General features: G+C 37.7%; 1 protein-coding gene across 3 annotated transcripts in view; it reads right to left on the reverse strand.

The window, feature by feature from the left end:
* Window positions 1-793: 793 nt before the first annotated feature.
* itga1 (integrin, alpha 1) overlaps window positions 794-19392 on the reverse strand; it is a 36189-nt gene continuing 17590 nt past the window's right edge. For 2 of the 3 annotated variants that reach the window (XM_064307081.1, XM_064307085.1), the window contains 24 exons: window positions 18556-18704; window positions 18156-18306; window positions 17590-17764; window positions 16720-16793; window positions 15533-15677; window positions 14912-15054; window positions 14661-14804; window positions 14087-14353; window positions 13608-13738; window positions 11408-11574; window positions 10836-10978; window positions 9616-9726; window positions 8595-8671; window positions 8179-8305; window positions 7774-7851; window positions 7551-7627; window positions 7147-7236; window positions 6014-6122; window positions 5471-5584; window positions 4876-4980; window positions 3945-4049; window positions 3365-3460; window positions 3104-3217; window positions 794-3003 (listed from right to left, as the gene is read on the reverse strand). In XM_064307081.1, coding sequence (XP_064163151.1) covers window positions 2953-3003; window positions 3104-3217; window positions 3365-3460; window positions 3945-4049; window positions 4876-4980; window positions 5471-5584; window positions 6014-6122; window positions 7147-7236; window positions 7551-7627; window positions 7774-7851; window positions 8179-8305; window positions 8595-8671; window positions 9616-9726; window positions 10836-10978; window positions 11408-11574; window positions 13608-13738; window positions 14087-14353; window positions 14661-14804; window positions 14912-15054; window positions 15533-15677; window positions 16720-16793; window positions 17590-17764; window positions 18156-18306; window positions 18556-18704 — 2943 coding nt within the window. In that variant the 3' untranslated portion in view covers window positions 794-2952. Of the gene's footprint in view, window positions 3004-3103; window positions 3218-3364; window positions 3461-3944; window positions 4050-4875; window positions 4981-5470; window positions 5585-6013; window positions 6123-7146; window positions 7237-7550; window positions 7628-7773; window positions 7852-8178; window positions 8306-8594; window positions 8672-9615; window positions 9727-10835; window positions 10979-11407; window positions 11575-13607; window positions 13739-14086; window positions 14355-14660; window positions 14805-14911; window positions 15055-15532; window positions 15678-16719; window positions 16794-17589; window positions 17765-18155; window positions 18307-18555; window positions 18705-19392 lie in introns of all 3 variants that reach the window. The other variant, XM_064307084.1, reaches the window with a different exon arrangement.

Here is a 19392-nt window from a genome sequence, read left to right on the forward strand (position 1 = left end):
ATACTGACCTTGCCATCAAAGGTAAGAGTGAACCCAAATCATGCTGAGAAAATGTGACTCACTGCAACAGAACCATAAGAACTCTTTACTGTGTTCTACATGTTTGCTCTCAAAGTACACAACGCTTTGAAATATCCAAACACAAACTTGATGGTCTCAAATTGGGGGGGAAAAAAAATGTTAGTCAAAATATAAACGCACAACTTTGCAGATGCAGGCTAATCTTTGGATTTGAAGCGATGTATAGTCTTGTGGTGACGTGCCTGTTGCTGTACCAAGGGGAGGAGATTTGCAGAACTGGAATTCTCTGCCCACAGGCTGCACATGAAATTATTTTCACAGCTGGTTTGCCTGCTGGGTATTGAGTATACCAGGCCTCTTATCCAGCCTAGGCATGGTGCCATCTGTCCACTTTTAGAAAAACTGAACATATTGACACAATCCCTAGACCTGGATGCCTCACTCTGGAATAATGAGAAGTAGTCCACTGCTTACTCTCTAGGAAAACACAGTACTGCTTTAATTGCTCCCAGCTCTTAAGCTGCCCAGTTCAATGTTGTGGCTCTCCTCCTCCGCTCCTGCTGAGACATCACAGTCCTTATGGCCGTCTCACTGATGAAGATCTCGTCAGTCCAGCAGATAGTGTGCAGTAATGTTTTTAAAAAATCAAGCCTTCATTGGATGGAAAAGGCTGCTGCAGTGTGTCTGCGAGCGTGTGTGTTTGCGCATGCAAGCGTGCATCATTGAGTTCCGGCTGATGAAACCGTTCTGGCTATTAAAAGGGATTCAGTCCTTTGGGAAGAAAAACATTTATTTTTTTTTAACCATTTTTTGACAGCATGAAAAATGTATATTTCTGTTCTGATGAATACATACATTATGTAAAACCAGTGTATTATATAAAAATTCAACAGTGCAGATGACTGATAAAAGGTCTTTGTTTATATACTTTTGGTCTCTTTCATCATTGTGTGTGTGAGACAACATTTATTTTACATTTTTTTACAGACATTTTTACACAAGCTCTTTAAACAACGCAGGTAAAAGCTGATGGTGCATCTCCTTATATACAATACATTCTCACTGTTAATGAGGACTGTTTGTGCAAATTGTGGACAAAAAAAAAGCATTATTTAGTGTAATAAAACAAACAAGGAGGAAATTGGTCACTACCTGACTAAGACAAAGGATGTGATTTTGAGCTGTCAACAATCTATTTTTAGAGCAAAGTAGCCATGGTCTATAATGAACTGTTTTGTGTTGAATGTGGATTAATAGCTGGCAAAACTATGAAGAATAGATATAAAGGCCTTTATTGTGAAAGGCGGAGACCCCATTCATAAAGCACACCTGAATCTGCATAAAAAAATATACAAAAAAATCTAATATCAAAGAGCTACATAAGTCCATCCATCCTCCCTCTGACACCATAAGTCATATTCCAATTCTTGTTCTGAAAATATTGGTATCCTTAATAATATCCAAGTATTGAGTTCAATATTTGCCAGTTATTTCTGCAATAATGAACGCGATCTTACTTTGTAGGTTTCCTGTGGAAAGTACACACATTATGAATTGCATTTCTGTGAATACATTTTCATATAAATTATGATGGTAGTAATAACAACGTTCTGCTTCCATAGTGTAATATGGCCATTTTTCAAGTATCATTTTACAATGTATTTTTGGAATTTTACCATTTCTGTGTTCTCAATATGGATTTCCTAAACCGATGCAAATTAAGGGGAACAGTATAGAGAACACTATGTTTCTGACTTTCATGTATAATACTACACATCACAACACACTACAGCCGTATGGCTCAGATTCAATGTACCCAGGGGCCAGTTTGTCTTTAACTGTGAGTAACATTTTGAATTTCCTGATAAATGCATGAAATAATAAATGCGATGCCCGTTTAATTTGTTTTTCCAAGTTTCCAACACATTTCTGCATGTTTTGATTGCATTAGGCCCACTGCAACTTTCAGGAAAAAGGCTTGGCCCTTTGCATGTTAGTTTGACAGCAGTTTTTGAAAGATGTGTATGTGTAAACAAACGTATAATCCAATAATAAATAAAATCAAAACGTATTTTGCTAATTATACACATACATATGGCTAATGTCATTTAAACTAAAGGGAATGGTTGACTGAAAAACTGTCATTCATGTTTAACTAGTGGCTAGATACATTAAAAAAAAAAAAGATCTGCCTGGAATTTCAAGAATCAAATAGTACAAACAAACCAATGACAAATTACACTGAAATCTGTACATTAAAATAATCCTGACATAGCATTACAAGTTTTGTTATTGTCATTTTCATTAAAAATTCGATCATTTGGTATCAAGCTACTTTAGTTGAGAACTTTAACTTTAGAACTGGTTTTACTTCACAGATACTTAAATATTTTTTCTGAATTTCACTGAATGCCATATGATAGTTGCCTTGCAGTATGTCCTATTATAAACATACTTGCACAAATTGTATGTTAAATAAATGCTGCTTTTACATATACAGTCCAATCATGCATTTTTCATTCATCGTCATTATGATGAACAATTCATGGGGGGGGGGGGGGATTATTAAAAATCCTGCAGAAAATGAGAACCAATCCTGTACATTAAATGTACTAACATGTTACTCAGTACATTTAGACTGTATAAGTAAGGATTATGCAGTGGTGGATATCAACATACAATAAAATGCTGTATTTCACATAGTATCAAATTACAGTGCTCTTTGTGGGGAAAAAAAAAACAAATACAGCTTTGAGTCACTGATATAATCATGGAATAAATCTTAACTACCTACAATGTGGTCATGTAGACTGAGTGACATAGAGAGTACGTAATTGGCGTTGAAATGCTGTGGACCTGCTCTGCTAAAACAAACTCGGACCTGAGGATAATGGAGCACAAGCCCCCTGCAGCACGGACACGTTCTTCACCCTACATGTCCTCCTTCATTTCCTCCACCGTTTTTCTCTTGAAAAAGCCAGCCTGTTTGGGGTGAACAAAATGCAGTTTGTAAGCCTTGGGCGCACACTCAAGAGGCGGAATAATTAAAATGGTCACGTGTTAAGATCATTAGTGTACATACCTTCCACAATGCAAAAATAACCAGTGCCAAAATGAGCAGTCCTATAAGAATGCTCACTATGATGATCCACAGTGGTATTCCTCCGAGGGACTCTTTTGAAATTTGTATCTTGATCTATGGAGTGAAGATCCACACAGCACATCAGGAACCTGATGCACCTTGATAATCACATCAAAGGCCTGCAATGCCAATGAGTGAGATACAATCCACTAGGATGCCACTGTCATTCTTGATGTCAATGCTGACGAAGGATATGCTCACCTCTCTTTCTTCATTTCCCTTGCTCATTGTAAAAAGTTGCGGGTCCTTGTTTTCTAATGTGGCACGGACAATCATTTGCAGAGTAGAGAACTCTGCCTGATGAGGAAAATGAGCAATCAAATGATCTGAAAACCAATCCATCACTCTCTTCAGCATGCCTAGATTAGCCCACAAATTGATTGATCATGTTTAGCATTGATCATGATCTCTAGTATTTCTTTTTCTAAATTCCAATCAACAATTTATTGATTTCCAACATATAGTCCTAAAATTCCCAAGATGAAAACAGGTTAACAGATTATAAATTATAATCCTTAAAACACAGAGAGGTCCCCAGACACTACCAGTGTACAGGGGCGACATAGCTCAGGAGGTAAGACCGATTGTCTGGCAGTCGGAGGGTTGCCGGTTCAAACCCCGCCCTGGGCATGTCAAAGTGTCCTTGAGCAAGACACCTAACCCCTAACTGCTCTGGCGAATGAGAGGCATCAATTGTAAAGCGCTTTGGATAAAAGCGCTATATAAATGCAGTCCATTTACCATTTACACTACACTGTTGTCATTTGTGAGCGTGACCTACTTTGACAAAGGTAGGCTTCCAGACTCTGAAGGTGATGTTGATCTGGCTAGAAGTTGCAGGCACTATTGTGCAGCTGAAGGAGACACACTTTAGATCCTTGCAGTCCTATACAAAAAACATTGTTAAACAGTTAGTTCTGCGACCTTTGTGGGCAGTTTGCACTGATAGGCATTCAGGGAAGCGGGTAACACCTTGAATAGGCATCAAAACTATTTTCATTCCCCACCCTCACCCAGAAAATACAGCAAGAAATGCAGCAGTGGTGTTAGTGGGAATACATTCAGAAATCCTTTTGCCACCTGAACTCGCCTCTTGTGCAAATATTCACCTGAATTGAAAGATAAGGCTGTGAATTATCCCGAGTTGAAATTAGCTTATAACTACTGTTTTTCCACCAATTGCTTTTCTGGACTGTATTTTCATGCAGAATGCATTTCAAGAAACACGGCAGAAAATACTAATGACCCAAATTGAATTGTTCAATGGAGGTTTTGTGTTTCAGTCTTTTGTGTATTGGTGAATGGAAATAGATAGTTCAACTGAATGTTCTTAGGATTAGGTGAACTATAAACTATTCGACTCATATCTCTAATAACATATGAGTCGAACAGTTTATAGTTCACCTAATCCTAAGAGCATTCAGTTGAACCATTTATTTCCATTCACCAATGCACAAAAGACTGAAACACAAAATCTCCATCCTACCTTATAAAGCCTTTCTTTAACATTATACATTGTCATTTTAGATGACTCAGGATAATGGCTGTGCTAACAGCACTACTTGCAACAATTTACTCACTTTAAGACTGTTAATAACCCTTTTCTGAAGCACTACCACTCTTATAAATCAATGTGAATATAAAGTATTTGATAAGTGTCAGTTAAATTAATGTAATGCAATAATGATGACCTGTGGGAAACAAACTCTTACCACTAGGAAGTCACTCAGAGTCTCCCTTCGTGGTTCAGGTGAATGCTGATTGGCCGGGTTGATCTTTAAGGGGTTAATAAGTGCCCCTGCATTACATGTAACATTCTGTAAGAGGAAGTAAAATGGTATTTACATTTTGTAGAAAAACATAAAAAATATTATTACTAATGAACTAAATAACTACTAACCCTGTAAGACAAAACAAGTGATATAATAAGAAGACAAGGTTTGTCTCAATTACAGACATGGAAAGTACAAATTTTAAGTCTAGAGTGTTTTCTGTTTTAAGGAAATCCAAAAAGGTATTGTCTAAATCACATGTCCGTAGATAGCAGGCAGTGGAATTACAAACTTTATCTTTAGGCCAACCTGCAATTTCCCACACTAAAATCTGACCATTATCTTACTAAAGGTTTAGCTCCGTGCTTTAAAGCTTTCCTCTAATTTGTATGGACTTCCTGTACAATTATGATGAGTTGCAGATGCCAGAACAATCCAAGCCAACTGCATTTCTTGAGTGAGTGCATGCTTATTTTTCAAGGTCACAAATAAATCTCATCCTCAAGAGTGACTGGCATTCGTAAAATGTACCCACCGGGGAAGAGATTACATCTGTCAAGTACAGCAAGATGTTCTTATTCGTCGAGTTGTGTGGATAAATGACCTTCAGCTCAAGAGGTGGAACTGCCTGGTTGGCCTCTTTCTCAATCTATAAAACAGAGTTAATGCACTCGGACCCAAAAACTGACACAACATCATGCTGTATAGCTGTAAATGGCAATGGCTATGAGGAGGGAAGAAAAAAAAAAGTGTAATTGCACAGGAAAAGGCAGACATTTTTCTTGAGCTTGTTTCTGGCCTGAGCCAAAGGAAGCTGAAAAATTTCACCACTGTCCACACCATGTGTATAAATCGCACAAAGGAATTTTGTATGCATGAACAAACTGTAAACTTGGAATTTCTCATCAGTATGTGTGAATAACACAAGGAAATCAATTGGACTACTTGTTTGAGTTTGAGTACAACTTATTGTAAATTCAGTTTAAACTGATCAATTATATTGGACTGATGGGCACAATTTTAATCAATGTTCAGTATATTGCTTAAGTGTAATGCAGTTTGAATGATACCCACATACCATGTAGCTTATTTTGACTTCATCCCCAATTAAGCTGGTGTCACTGAATACTTTGGGGTACTTCTCTCCTTCTTTGACAATGATGTGGTCCTCCTTCATATATTTGTGACTGAATGGGATTAAGATACAGATGAAAATCAAACACATCCTCTTCAATGGAATCCTGCACTGGGTTCCTCACACATTATTAATCTGTTCAGCTCTGTTCAACATTCTGTCCTTACTTTAATGTGAAAACATGATTATTATGCACACATGATTAGAAAAAGTTTAAGTTAAAAGTTTATTCTAACCTATCCACAATATTATTGACTATTGTACTTGAATCTTTCCAATGCTGCAAGACATATTTAAGCTAGCACTTTCAGAAATATAAAATGACACGCTACACATAGTACTACACATAAAGTAGCTATAATATTCTTGCAGACAGATTTACAGTATTTGATATGAGCTAATAAATGCTTTTATAAAAACACTTCACGACTGCTCACTTGTACTAGAATGTAAAATAATAATTGTCAGTATTGATGGCTTTTGTACACAATATTAAGCTGGCTCTGTTTAATAAAGGGATCCATTTTGATGTTTAAAATACTGACACTAGTGATAAAGAGTTCCCATATACAAATATACAGCAAATATGAAGCATATAGCTACTGTAAAAAAGTTTGGGGGAACATTTTTCAGCATTTTAATAAGTTATAATGGTCAAATACCTGGCATGATGATATTTTCTTTTAGATAATGAACAATATATATATATATATATATATATATATATATATATATATATATATATAATAAATGAGCATAATACCCTTTGAGGGGGAAAAGAATATGCACCACTTCCATCAACTGATCTTTGGAAGTTAATATTGTACATAAGGAATTCAAATACAACAAAAATTCAAAAAACATTCAGCTTTCTCCAGATGTTAAAAAATACATGGTTGAGCATGTGTGTGAAATAAGTCAATTTGTTATGGAACAGGCTATGAACTTGCAGTCTCATTTTAAAGAATCTCTTTCATCACAAAAGACAGGTGTACATCCACAGCACCCCCGTGTGGACAGAGATGGAACCGCACAGGTCATGTAAATGTTTCAATGTATCATATTACTGCACTTACGCTGAAAAACGCAGGATGGCCTCATACTGCACTGGGATGATAATGGACTTATAGTTGTCATTAAGGGTTTCCTTTAGTTCATCACTGTCACTGTAACGATAAAACAAGGATGCTGTCACTGGTTATGATTTACGTTTCACCATTATTTAAACAGACCTGCCAAAATACTTCAGATAATCCAACTAATTCATGTATATGAGTTAGAGTTAAATGAATATACTCTCAATTTGTGAACTTTTGCTATTGCCCTAGTCTAACATGCAGTATTTTTATAGTACCAGAACATGTTACTGCAGATATAATGTACTGCTGGATTCTGTGTTTTAATGTACAGTATCTAATCAATTTTAAATACCAGAAAAGATAAAAGTTCTTACAATTTCAGTAAATTAATTATATCTTACCTTGTTACAGATACATTAATTTCAATATTCTTCAGAACATGAAAACGATTTGTTTCAAATTGAATCCTGAAGGTATCCTGCACAAATCAACAGTGAAGAAATATGAGCTTAAAAATAAAATGCAACTTATATTTATACTGCATATGATACTGGGATTTATGATTATAAAAGTCAGTGATGATAAAACCAAATGTTGCCAAGGTTTCTGGAAAAGCATACACACCCTTTCGCCTGTTTTCAAGAATGGATATCCAATAGCACAAGTTACATTAACTTTGTGTTCACAGTCCTTTTCTCGAGGCTGATGGGAAGAACTGCAGATAATTAGGCTGACACTTCTTAAGGTGTAACATATTAAGCAACAAAGGAACCTATTTTTATCTGATAGTCACAATTTTTACATTTTGTACTGTTCATCAAGTTGATAATTTACAGAACAACAAAAAATAAATACAATATAATAAGCATTAAAATTCCCGCAAGTGCAACAACGTATCCAACTAAATCAGATTTATTATGTGAACAAAATTCAGCAGACACTGTTTCATAAATATATATGAATAATAAACCAACATGGCCACTATAAAATATTCCACAAGCACAACTTTAGTGAATACAAAGAACTTACCTCAACATTTACATAGTTTATGTTTTTAGAGTAAGTCAATGTAACGTTTGTATTGTAGGCACTGTCTTTGCTGTTTGTAATATTAACTTCTACATTGAACTTTTCCTGGCTTGCTTTAATGGTAAGCCTGCAAAAGAGGGACATGGAATCAGAATATTCATCAGACGTTATATTTTTCACGAGGCACACTACAGCAAAATACAATGCACCTAAATACAAATAATTCCTCAAGAATGATAACTGATTATTAATCATGGCAAGAAAACATACGGTAATTGATTGATTTTCAAAATATACCATTTAAGGTGGAAATGAATGGAATATTGCCTAAATGTAAACGTATTGAAGGCTAAACTGTGACCAGTAGTGCTATGCAGTATGTTGTCACACATTAAATGAATATGTAAAAATAATACCTGGTTACATTTGCTGAAGCTTGAACATGGAGATCAGTGATACACTTTTCATTATTTCCACAGTCTACCAGAGGAATCTGACAGAAATTAAAATATCAACTCAATATTCATATCAGTAGATCAATACAAAACATTTTATTTAAATTTAAAACAGCATTTCCTTAAGAATATTAACACATATCCACACCAGCCCATAAGGTGTTTACAGAGATATAACCTGGAAGACATAATGAATATAGCACACCATCACTTGCCACATGTGCACAAGTGTCTCCCTCTAGTGTTTAAACATAATTCCTGCACCTCAGTGCACTAAATTCTGGGTGCCAAGTCCCTTTGGACTCATTTAACCTTTGACTATCTGGAATACTGACAGGATCAACAAGGGCTACTCCCAGCTCGGAGCTGAGCAGAGCCGTGCTGCCTGTGGAGTGTTCTCACAGAGGACTTGCATGTCTGTGTGAACACTGGACCCTGTGGGTGTGTCCATCGCTCCACTCCTATTTCCCTGGGCCAAAATATTGCATCAGATGCACATGAGGCCCAGACAGTTAATTCACATTGCGCAGTACACAATGTTTCTGTCCATCTAAACAATTAGGCTACAATAGTTTACCCCCCCCTGCTATGGACCATGGACTTCATTTTCTTTTGCTACATGGCCTTATTCGCTCAAAAACGTGACAACATAAATGCTTCTTCACTTATTAACATGACATAAGCCTTATTAGAGTTTCTAATGGGCGTGCACATTCTGGAACAAAAGGGCAAGTATGTGCACATATTAAAATGGTTAGCATTTTTTTTTGTGATAGCTGACATTAGTGATGTTTATCTTTTGATGTTTAGCAAATTATCAAAATAAATGGACCATGTGCTCAATGCTGGTCATAATAATAATAATAATAATAATAATAATACTATCATAATAATCATCATCCTTTTTAAATCCACTAAATACACTATTCAGATAAATCTTTCACAGAAATATTGTTTATGCAAGAGAAGGAACAGATCTTACAGTTTTATTGATAGAGGTGGGTAAATCCCCATCCAAGACTGGACCGTTTTCTTCATCAGCTAATCCAAACATGAGAGACACCATGATAGGATCTCTGAAGTCCACTTTGTCCTGAAGGAATGAGCAGACAGTACAGTGAGTAAGCCATGCTTTCTGTGCATTTCCCTGCCTTAGAATTAACGAGAGCAGGCACCACACAAGCATAAATTAATTAACTTATATTACATTAGAACATTCTCTGTACCGAGCATGTAGAAACTCAGGATACATATACAGAGACACCGCTTCATATTGTACTGTATCAAACAGAAGTGCCGCTAGCCAAGTCATTTGTAGCACAGGACAAATCTGCTGCATGCGCATGTTAGCTATCCCACTCTCCAGCTGCCAGACGTTGTCCGTCCTTCCTGGGGGTTGTGTGCCAAGGAGTGCACAGAGTGGAATGATTTGCCAAAGTGATTTCATGAGTAATTTTGAGCTTGCCAATCATCAATGGGCTTTGATCAGTTTTTGCCCTGTTTCCAATTAAAGTGAGTCATTTTTTGGGTGAACCACGTATTATTGTGATTTTCAACTTTCTTTGACACAGTGGGCTCTGCTGAAAACCCCTGATGAAAACAACGGTGCCTGCTAACACTCCTAGTTGCTAGTCAGCAGTGAAACCAGCCACTCATCTTTAGAGAGTGTATGTATTACCTGCCTGCCTATCTTTGCAGGAAGTGTTGCTATTCAGTGTGACTTTCTACTTGACACTTCTTTTGTTAAGGGAAGAGAAAGACTGCGTGAAGACTACGTCAGCATTATGTTCCTGTGCCTTCTTTCAGGCCATTACTCATCGAGAAAGAGGAAGCAGGCTTTCATGCTGTGCAAAGCTTCACAAAGGCTTCCACACATTGTATCACTTTGAGAAAGTAACTCATTCTCTTGAGAGGAAACTGAGCAGGGACAAGCCCAATGAACTATTTCAGAACTGTACATTTATACGTGCATACACATACACTGCAGATGCCTTCACAAGTACACATCTACAGGAACATGCAGATATGTAGGCACACAGACATGCATACAGTTCATGTATACATATGCACATTATAAATACATATACATGCATACATTTATATATGCATTCATACATAGATTGAACAGGTGATCGTTTGCCTTAACTGATCTTGTGTTCTACCCAGGTACTGTCTAAAGGTGATGAGGAATGATTTACTTGCCAACATGTAGAAGTCATGCTCTCTGCACAAATGGTCTGTTTCCTGAATAGTAGCGTTTGCCTGCAACTTCCTGTCTGTGATGCTGACAAAGAGGCCCCTCGATGCTGCTCTGAGGGCATCTATTGTCAGTGAGTATTTAATGTCTGAAAAGGAAACCATTAGGGGATTAAACGAGGCAAAGACGGCTCTAAAGACATTCATAAAATAATCTGCTGGGTGGAACTCTTACAACGAGCACCTCACCCATTCGACACCAAAACTCAACACGGTTGCTTACTTTAGGAGGTGAAAGAACAACAAAGTCGAACTTTATTCTTGCACTTGTAAACATGTCACAGAATGAGATTTACCCCATGCCACAGTCAGATTCAATTTGCTTATTCAGAATCATGAGGTAAAGCAGGCAATAATTCCAACATATTGTAACTACTCATCTGCTTACTGTTCTAAGACAAAAGGAGATTCGCATATTAGGTTTGCAAATTATCTTTTGGATTTTACAATAAAAAGGTAAGAACTGCAACGTGTGAGCAAATTTGATCAAATCAGGCATCACCAAGAGGAACTCTTACCAGCTTGTGAGTTTGTCTCCTGATCAGATTTAACTTTGTACTTAAAGCAAACTTTAGCTTTCACACAAAAACTATTCCTTCCCCCGATTTCACATTGTGCTTGTTGCATGTTTATTTTCTCTGGGTCAAACACCATAGTTGCATTCAGTTCAGCAACATCCCGAGACCTGGTTTAAAATGAATAAAACATGAAAATAAGGAATTAAAAAAAAATGAAATGCCATTTAGTATTGAAGTAAGAGAGTGAACACACATTTGCAGATAGATTCAAATGCAAGGTCAAAGGCATTAATTTAAAAAAAAAAAAACTTAAGTGAAATAAAAAAAAATGCCAAATGACTGACAACAAACTCCACATACCACAAAGTCCTATGTCTAACTTAGTAGCACTTGTGACCGATCAAATTAAACAGGAGCGGGGAGTCGGAGGATTCAGGAGTCAGAAGTCAGACTGTTCAATGGAATCAATCTGAACTCACTGAAAGCACTGTTCAGTAGATGGTGCTTCACAAGTTTGAATATAGCATGTGATAATACAATAGTCTTGTTTGCTAAGCAAAGTACTCACTCACCCAATACAGGCTTCTATCTAGCAATTGCTACAATTACTACAGTCAAGGTGCCACAACTATATTGTGGATATAATAAAATGTTCCATACTGAATGTGAGTAATCTGCAACACTTAAAGGACAGAATTTGTGCTTGAGCCTCTGTTGAATTAGTGATTTGTGTGAGGAATTAAGAACTGTATCTTATACAGTTAAAATCTTGTCATTGTATGCTTATTATTCACCATTATCCTTAATAAATTTCAGTCTTTATTTCCTTAGCAACCAGATCTTATTATTTTTGTATTTCTAGTTACCAATGCACTGAAATATATTGTGTATAACACTGTGGCTTTTTGGGGAAATAAAAAAGCCAAACTTTTCCAATGGACATGACAGAGCAGTTAAATTACCCTCTGCACATCTATATATATCGCAGTTGTTATTATTAGTGGCACTGAAACATCAAAAAAACATTCAATATTCAAATGTTTAAAACCCTGTTCCCACAATCTGTCTGTCTGAGCGTCCTCATCAACAGTAAATTGTTAAAACCCCTTCTATGGCCATTGTTAGTTTGCACCTACTGTCAACAATGTGGATAGACTCCAGCTGGAAGACAGTCTCTTCCCTTGGATAAGATAGCCCGAAGTTAAAGACCTACCGGTCACAACTTGTTGGGAACAGTATGATAAGGGTGGTCCCAAGCTAAATAAAACTAAATAAACCCCACAAATCGTACACCAGCAGGGGTCAATGCATTCTATAATGGATGAAATTCTCAAAGGTGAGAATAATTTCAGCTGTAGCTGTCAAATATGTCAAATATAATCCCACAGTATTTGATTTCGTAAAAGAGGAAAATAATGGGCTTTGTGTGCTGGCAGACTTGCAAATGTGCATGACTTTAACATCCCAGCTGTACCATTGTGATGTGATTATCTGTAATAACTATCCGATATTTAAAAATGAAAGGCTTTTCATAGCAAAAAGCAAAAACTTTATGCTTATTGGAGACACAAAGCAGGCAGGCAAGTACGGCATTGCACCAGTCCATCTCTGTGTCTCCCAGTGCCAAGCACAGAGGCTTCAGTTCAGTCAGTGAGCAGGATTTTCCTTCTTGACCACCCTCTCTGTTAGTTTTCCATCTGTAAATCATGGGTTCATACTCGTGCTCACCAGTATAAATAGGCTTGAGGCAGATTTGTCTCCATAGCTATAGACGAGGAGAATTTATGGCAGGCATCCACTCCATCACCAAGGCACTCCCTCGCCTTGCAACCATCTCTTTTTATTGGTAATAATGTAACCCAGACGCAAGGCAGTTGGAGCCAGCCGGGCCTGGCTGCAGGATGTGGCTGCATGCAGAAACGTCCTTACCAACCCCACCCCCTATTCTGGGTGACTCACACACTAGTCCTGAAGGGAATAACCCACTGCAATATGTGTCTACAGGCTCTGCCACTCTTATGACTGTGTGCCTTCTTTTTTTTCCACAAAACCATTCTGGAAAACTTCTGAGGAACAGTGTCTTGAATTTTAGCTAACCCTAAGTGGCCTCAACTCTATAGAGCGATCTTTTTAAGAGCATACAGTATACTCCCAAACACAAGGCAAAAGAACAGTAATGTATTGGGATGGGTATACTAACCAAAACAGAGAAGCACCACCGAGTCCTCCAATTGTGACATCAGTAATCCCATCGCCATTTAAATCCATGATTCCATGGATTGACTGACCAAAGAACTTCATCTTCTCCCCATCACCACCGGAAGCAATTCGCTGAAAGAATATCAGACATCGGAAATAAGCTAAGTTTTCATCCTCATGGTACTATAGATCATATTAAGTCTGCTAGCACATTGAATAACTTCATTTTTTGTTTGGTCAAAGGTGGGTGGTTTGAATGAAGAAGTAAAATATAGAGACAGAATATCACGCATAGATTAGTTCAACAGATACACAGAATACGCATCTCCAGAAGACAAAGAATACAATGCAAAATGGAGCAAAACAATCCACTCTAAGGACCTTTATGGAGTAACTGTAAAGAAAAAACCCACTGAAGTTGTGTACATGGAAAATCAATTCTCATTGGATTGGACACAGTCAGGGCTGGGAAAGGTTTACCTGCACATACTTCTCCTTTAAAGATTTTCCGTCTCCATGGTAGATGTATACCGCACCTCTATGGTCATTCTCAAAGGGTGCTCCGATCGCCACGTCATCATAGCCATCCAAGTTGAGGTCTCTGACGGCGGCAATGGCGGTGCCGAATCGTGCTCCGCAGGGTTCGTTCTTATTGACGACCTTACAGGAGCTGTGGGAGTGGGAGTGGTTGGTGCAGCACGTCTGACTGATGGGCTTCAGTGTCATCTCATGCTGGAATGCACCATCCTGGGAAAACATCAAAAGCTTCACCTCTGGTACCATGAATTACTAATACCTTCTTATCTTATCTTGACTGTAAGGGTCCTGGAAGTTTTCTTAAAGCATACGTACACAATGATGGATACATATACAATGTTGAATATTCATATTCCAAAAATAATCAACTGATCATTTAATTATCATTTGCAAATTTGATGTATCCGTCCTGACAAAATAAGTTTGTTAATGATGTCAACATGGTTCAGTATGACATTATGAAAAACACTCCTATCATGCTACATAATGGCAAATATGGACATAATATAGCTAATACCTCTTGAAGTTTGTAGACATACACTTGACCTTGTTCGTCTCTTTCTGGGCCCATGTACATTGGAGCCCCGACTAGGAGGATGTCTGTAAACGAGTCACTGTCGATATCGACAGTTTGAAGAACGCTGCCAAAGTATGAGCCAATCTAAATGAAAAGAAAGCAACACATTGTAAGTTAAATACTACACATTCATTGAGACACATTTCAGAGTTTTAACTGTCATTAATGGTTGTAGAGGCACTGAACAGCACCTGCTCTCCTTTCAGTGTCTGCAGGATTCTAATGTTCTCTCCATCAAGTCGGTACACAGTGACTCGACCAGTGTGGTTGTACCGTGGTGCTCCAGTGATGTACAATACTCCATTAGGTGTTGACGCTGACTGTACGTCATAACCTGTCAAAGGTATGTTTTTAACAAGGAATAAACAGCCAAAAACAGAACCAAAGAATCAAGAGGCGCTGCATTATCGAGCCAGATTGTGAACGTGGTTATAAACATGCCAGTATTCCAAAAATGATGATCATAATCTTCTATGGTTCAAAAAGGCAGGAAATATAAAATGTACAGTGCATTCAATTTGCATGGATTATAGAGTTGGTTTGGCCTCTTGAATCTCTTGCCAGTTATTCACTGTACCGCCAGTAGTCCACGCAGAACACTCACCCAGACTGAATGGAACTTCCACATCACTCTGTTATTAGGTTATGTCACAGCCCCCCACCCCCCCCCCCGCCACCCCACCCACTAAGAAGCACAATATCTTATAAACCTTAAAAGGAAAATAATGTGCTGCTGTGCACTAGGACTGGGTATTTATCTGGAATAGGCACAGACAATGCTGCTTACATCAACAGATGACTTCTGAACTTACCAACATATCCAGCCAGGCCTTCATACCTCTTGACTAAAGGGTTGTGGAATGTACTTTTATCTGGAACGATAAATTTCTGCCCCACATGCATCACCACTGTTCCGTTCCAATCGTAGGCTCCGACCGCTCCGAGCATGACTCCTTCCTGCAAGGAAAATATATAGCTGAAGCCAGAGACTGGTCTAGAGACAAGCTGTGGTCACATCTGCGAGACAGTGATGCCCAATAATTTGGGAAAATGTCCACTCTATTACAGTAGCAGACCAGCAATTAATTAGCTTATTATCATATTTATCATATTTTATGTCATAAAGATACAGAGATATAATGTTTGCAAAGCATGCTAACCAAAACTCATTTTAGTGCAATAGCAATGAACTGTAACATTTCTTCTTCATCATCATCATCATCATCATCATCATCATCATCATGATTATCTTTAACATGATGCGGCAAATAAGTATCTAAAATGTGATTTCCCAAAGTCTAGTTACTGAAACTATTGAATCTTAGAAAACCAACTTTATATGATTTTAACTACACCTTAATTGGACATTAATTAAACCTTAACTGGAAATGATTGTACAAGTAAAGGAAACCAGTAACATCTCCTTACATTTGTAAAAGTTCAATCCAAACCCTGCAGAGGGAGGACTGAATTCCTTCCTAACTCTGCAGTATAAGAAAAGTGAGTTAGATTGATGCCAGATGCACTGTTCTGCATTGATACAGGAAGGTGCCTTGATAATGGATGAGTTAGAGTTTGAGTGTTCAAACAGCTTAGATAAAAATAAACTGTGTTTACACCGAGAAACCATGACTCAGAAAAAAGTTTGGAAGAGCTAGCACGTGTTTATGTAGTCATTTACAGACAGGAAACGCATGCTGAATGTGTTTGTGCAGTTCAGTGTCCTTACAAGGAAACAAATCTTTCTCATCAGATCCCAGACTGATTTAAGCACACCATATATACTCCTTTGTAGTTTTCACTGCACATGTGCAGGCCCATGATAAACCACTATTAAGTGATGGAGGACGAGACAAAGCTTGGGCTAAGCTTTTCATTCAGTGGCATATCCAAAGTCATATGAATCCCCACATTCATCAGGAAACAATGACATTAATATGCATGGGTATACAGAACTGAGAAATACATATTTTTTAAAAATATAACAGGGCAAACCTACTTTGGAAGCATGAACACTGAATCCAGATTGTGACATTTCCATCCCAAATGATGCAGTGTCATTACCTGATGTGGCTGAAAGAAAAAAAATATATATATATTTTTTGTCCATCTAATGAATGTGTAAACAGGCCCTCAGTTACTGGATGTATACAACTCCCAGAATAAAGCAAGTACAGTAAATACACTTTCTGAGAAGGAAACTAACAGCATAAATAAGCAAAACATAAAAATATCCATTGCACAAAGCTGAGTTTGTTGACTGATCAATACGCTTTCTTTATAGGTTTAATTTCAGCATAGTCTTATTTGTACTTCATAGCATGTGCAGTGTAGTGTTGTGCTCAGTTGACATATGTAGGGCATATAGACTGAGCAAATGGCACTCAAGGGCCTATTACATCATAAAAATACCAAACAAATCTCAGATGAGCTATAAAAGACAAAGAGTATTCAGCCCCTCTGCTAATTTCCCACTCATTGCAGAGTACCAACAAAAAGAGCAGGCATTTCAAATCGCGTACATCGATTAAAAATACTGTAGACAGAATCAAGTTACAAATATAGTCTTTTCATAGGAACAGTATATTATAGTGTTATTTTTAATTACCTCAATTTATTTAATTATATTGATCCCATAGTCCAAAGAATTCACTATGTATTAATTTTCCATAGCTTAGTATCACAGTATTAGTATTATCACTTTACAATTTACAGTGATATTTATAATCTAATTCTAAGAAGTCGCTCACCTTACATCATCAACTCACAATAAGAAAATCAATGATAATGAGCCGATCAGGTGTAAACTCTGGATAATGAGAGTAAACACGCTGTTTTTCTCCTTTACAATCTGGAGTGTATCCCTTACCTTCTAGTGCAAATATCCTGGTTCCCAGTGTGTCAGCAATGCTTAAGAGTGCCACCTCATCTGAGACATTGAAGAAATGGTGCCCAGTAGGCGTGCTTGCTATTGATTTGATCTCATCTATAAACATTTTCACCTTATCAAGGCTCTTTTTTTGTCTGTTGTAATCTCCCAGGACCTAAAATACAAAAGTATTTTTTAATTAGGCTTATGGCCAATTACCAATTAATGCTACGGTATATTAAAACGTCCATAGAATGTATGGTAACAGCCAAACTATGTTGGGTGAACATTTTATACCGAGAGGTTTAGTCTCTGTCACACACACTTTGTCTTTTACACCCACACACACACACACACACACACACACACATGCACAATTAGCAACAAAGAATGCACCTTGCTCTTCAACCTCAATGTGTATAAATTATATTGCAATCACTTAGCAGGCACTTAGTGTGATAGCACCAAGAAGGCTCATTTTACAATCAGCAAGTGTAAAGTCAAAACTAGACACTCCTGTTGGACCAATATGTACTAGTATGTTTTGGCAAGAGGAGTTCACGTACAGCAATTGAAAATCTTTCAATCCCGTCTTGTTCACACTGGTCGATAACACTTTTGAGTCGGTAGTTGTCATGCGACTCTCCGTCGGTGACGATCACCATGACCTTCTTGACTCCGCGCCGTGCTCCCCTCTCCTCCGTGAACGCCTCTGCTCTGTAATGTAAGAACAACGGCCTGTCAAGCAATATCTCCCGGGCTAAACAATGAGCCCATTAAACATAGGAAAGCAAGACCCAACTGTAAGAGACAACTCTTTTCACAGGAGGCTTAATCTGAGTGATAGACAATAATAATAATAATAATAATAATAATAATAATAAATTTATTTTATATAGCGCTTTTCACCGTCTCAAAGACGCTAAAAAACTCAAAGACAAACACGATACAGGACAGAAGTGGGACCTTGCTGTGTCAATTCCAAGCGCAGTCATTGTCCTTGACCCTCTTCTCTGAGGAATCTTCCTGGCGTTTTTCACCAGGTCCTCTGTGCTGCTGAACTGGCTGAGGTTGAAGACGTGGCCGACATCGTCTCCGTAGGAAACGATTCCGACCTGCCAGGGAACGGCATGCGCAGACCGTGAGAATCCCCGGGTGCAATACAAACAGAAACCTGGAAGTTCAACCCAGACGGGCAAATAAAGGGCTTGTGTACATGCGGTAACCGCCGTCGTCCTTTGCTGATGTCATCAGCTTTAAAAGGCCGTGTAATTACTAATCAGGTCACAGAGAAGCCAATGAATAAACGGCTCCTAAGTATGCTTGATTTTTTCCAATGGCACACATACAGGACAGGGCTATAATTGCAATATTACGTTAAACCAATGCCACCTGCAATTATTTATCATTAGTCTATTTTTCCTTGGTATCCATTTATATAGTTATTTGGTTCCTGAAGCAATTCAGGTTAAATATCTTATTGAATATTAAGAAGTATTAATTAGGGAATAAAAGAAGCTGCAACCTTTTTTTTGACTACTGGTGCAAGTTTAACAGGTACACATACAGTATAAAATAATGCATCCTGTTTCGAGCTATAATGGTAAATGTTCTACTGAAGTAAAATGAATATATCACTACTTTTGGCAAAACAAAATATAAACAAACAATTAAGTGCAAAATGGGGAGTATACTATGAAGGACGCTTAACATACCCCGGGTTTCTTTCTGTTAGCTGGCTTCACGAAACGTAACAACAGCAATCGGTAACCGGTATCACGAAAGTGGTTATCAACTTGCTAA

Source organism: Anguilla rostrata, chromosome 14, assembly GCF_018555375.3.
Source record: "Anguilla rostrata isolate EN2019 chromosome 14, ASM1855537v3, whole genome shotgun sequence".
NCBI lineage: Eukaryota > Metazoa > Chordata > Actinopteri > Anguilliformes > Anguillidae > Anguilla > Anguilla rostrata.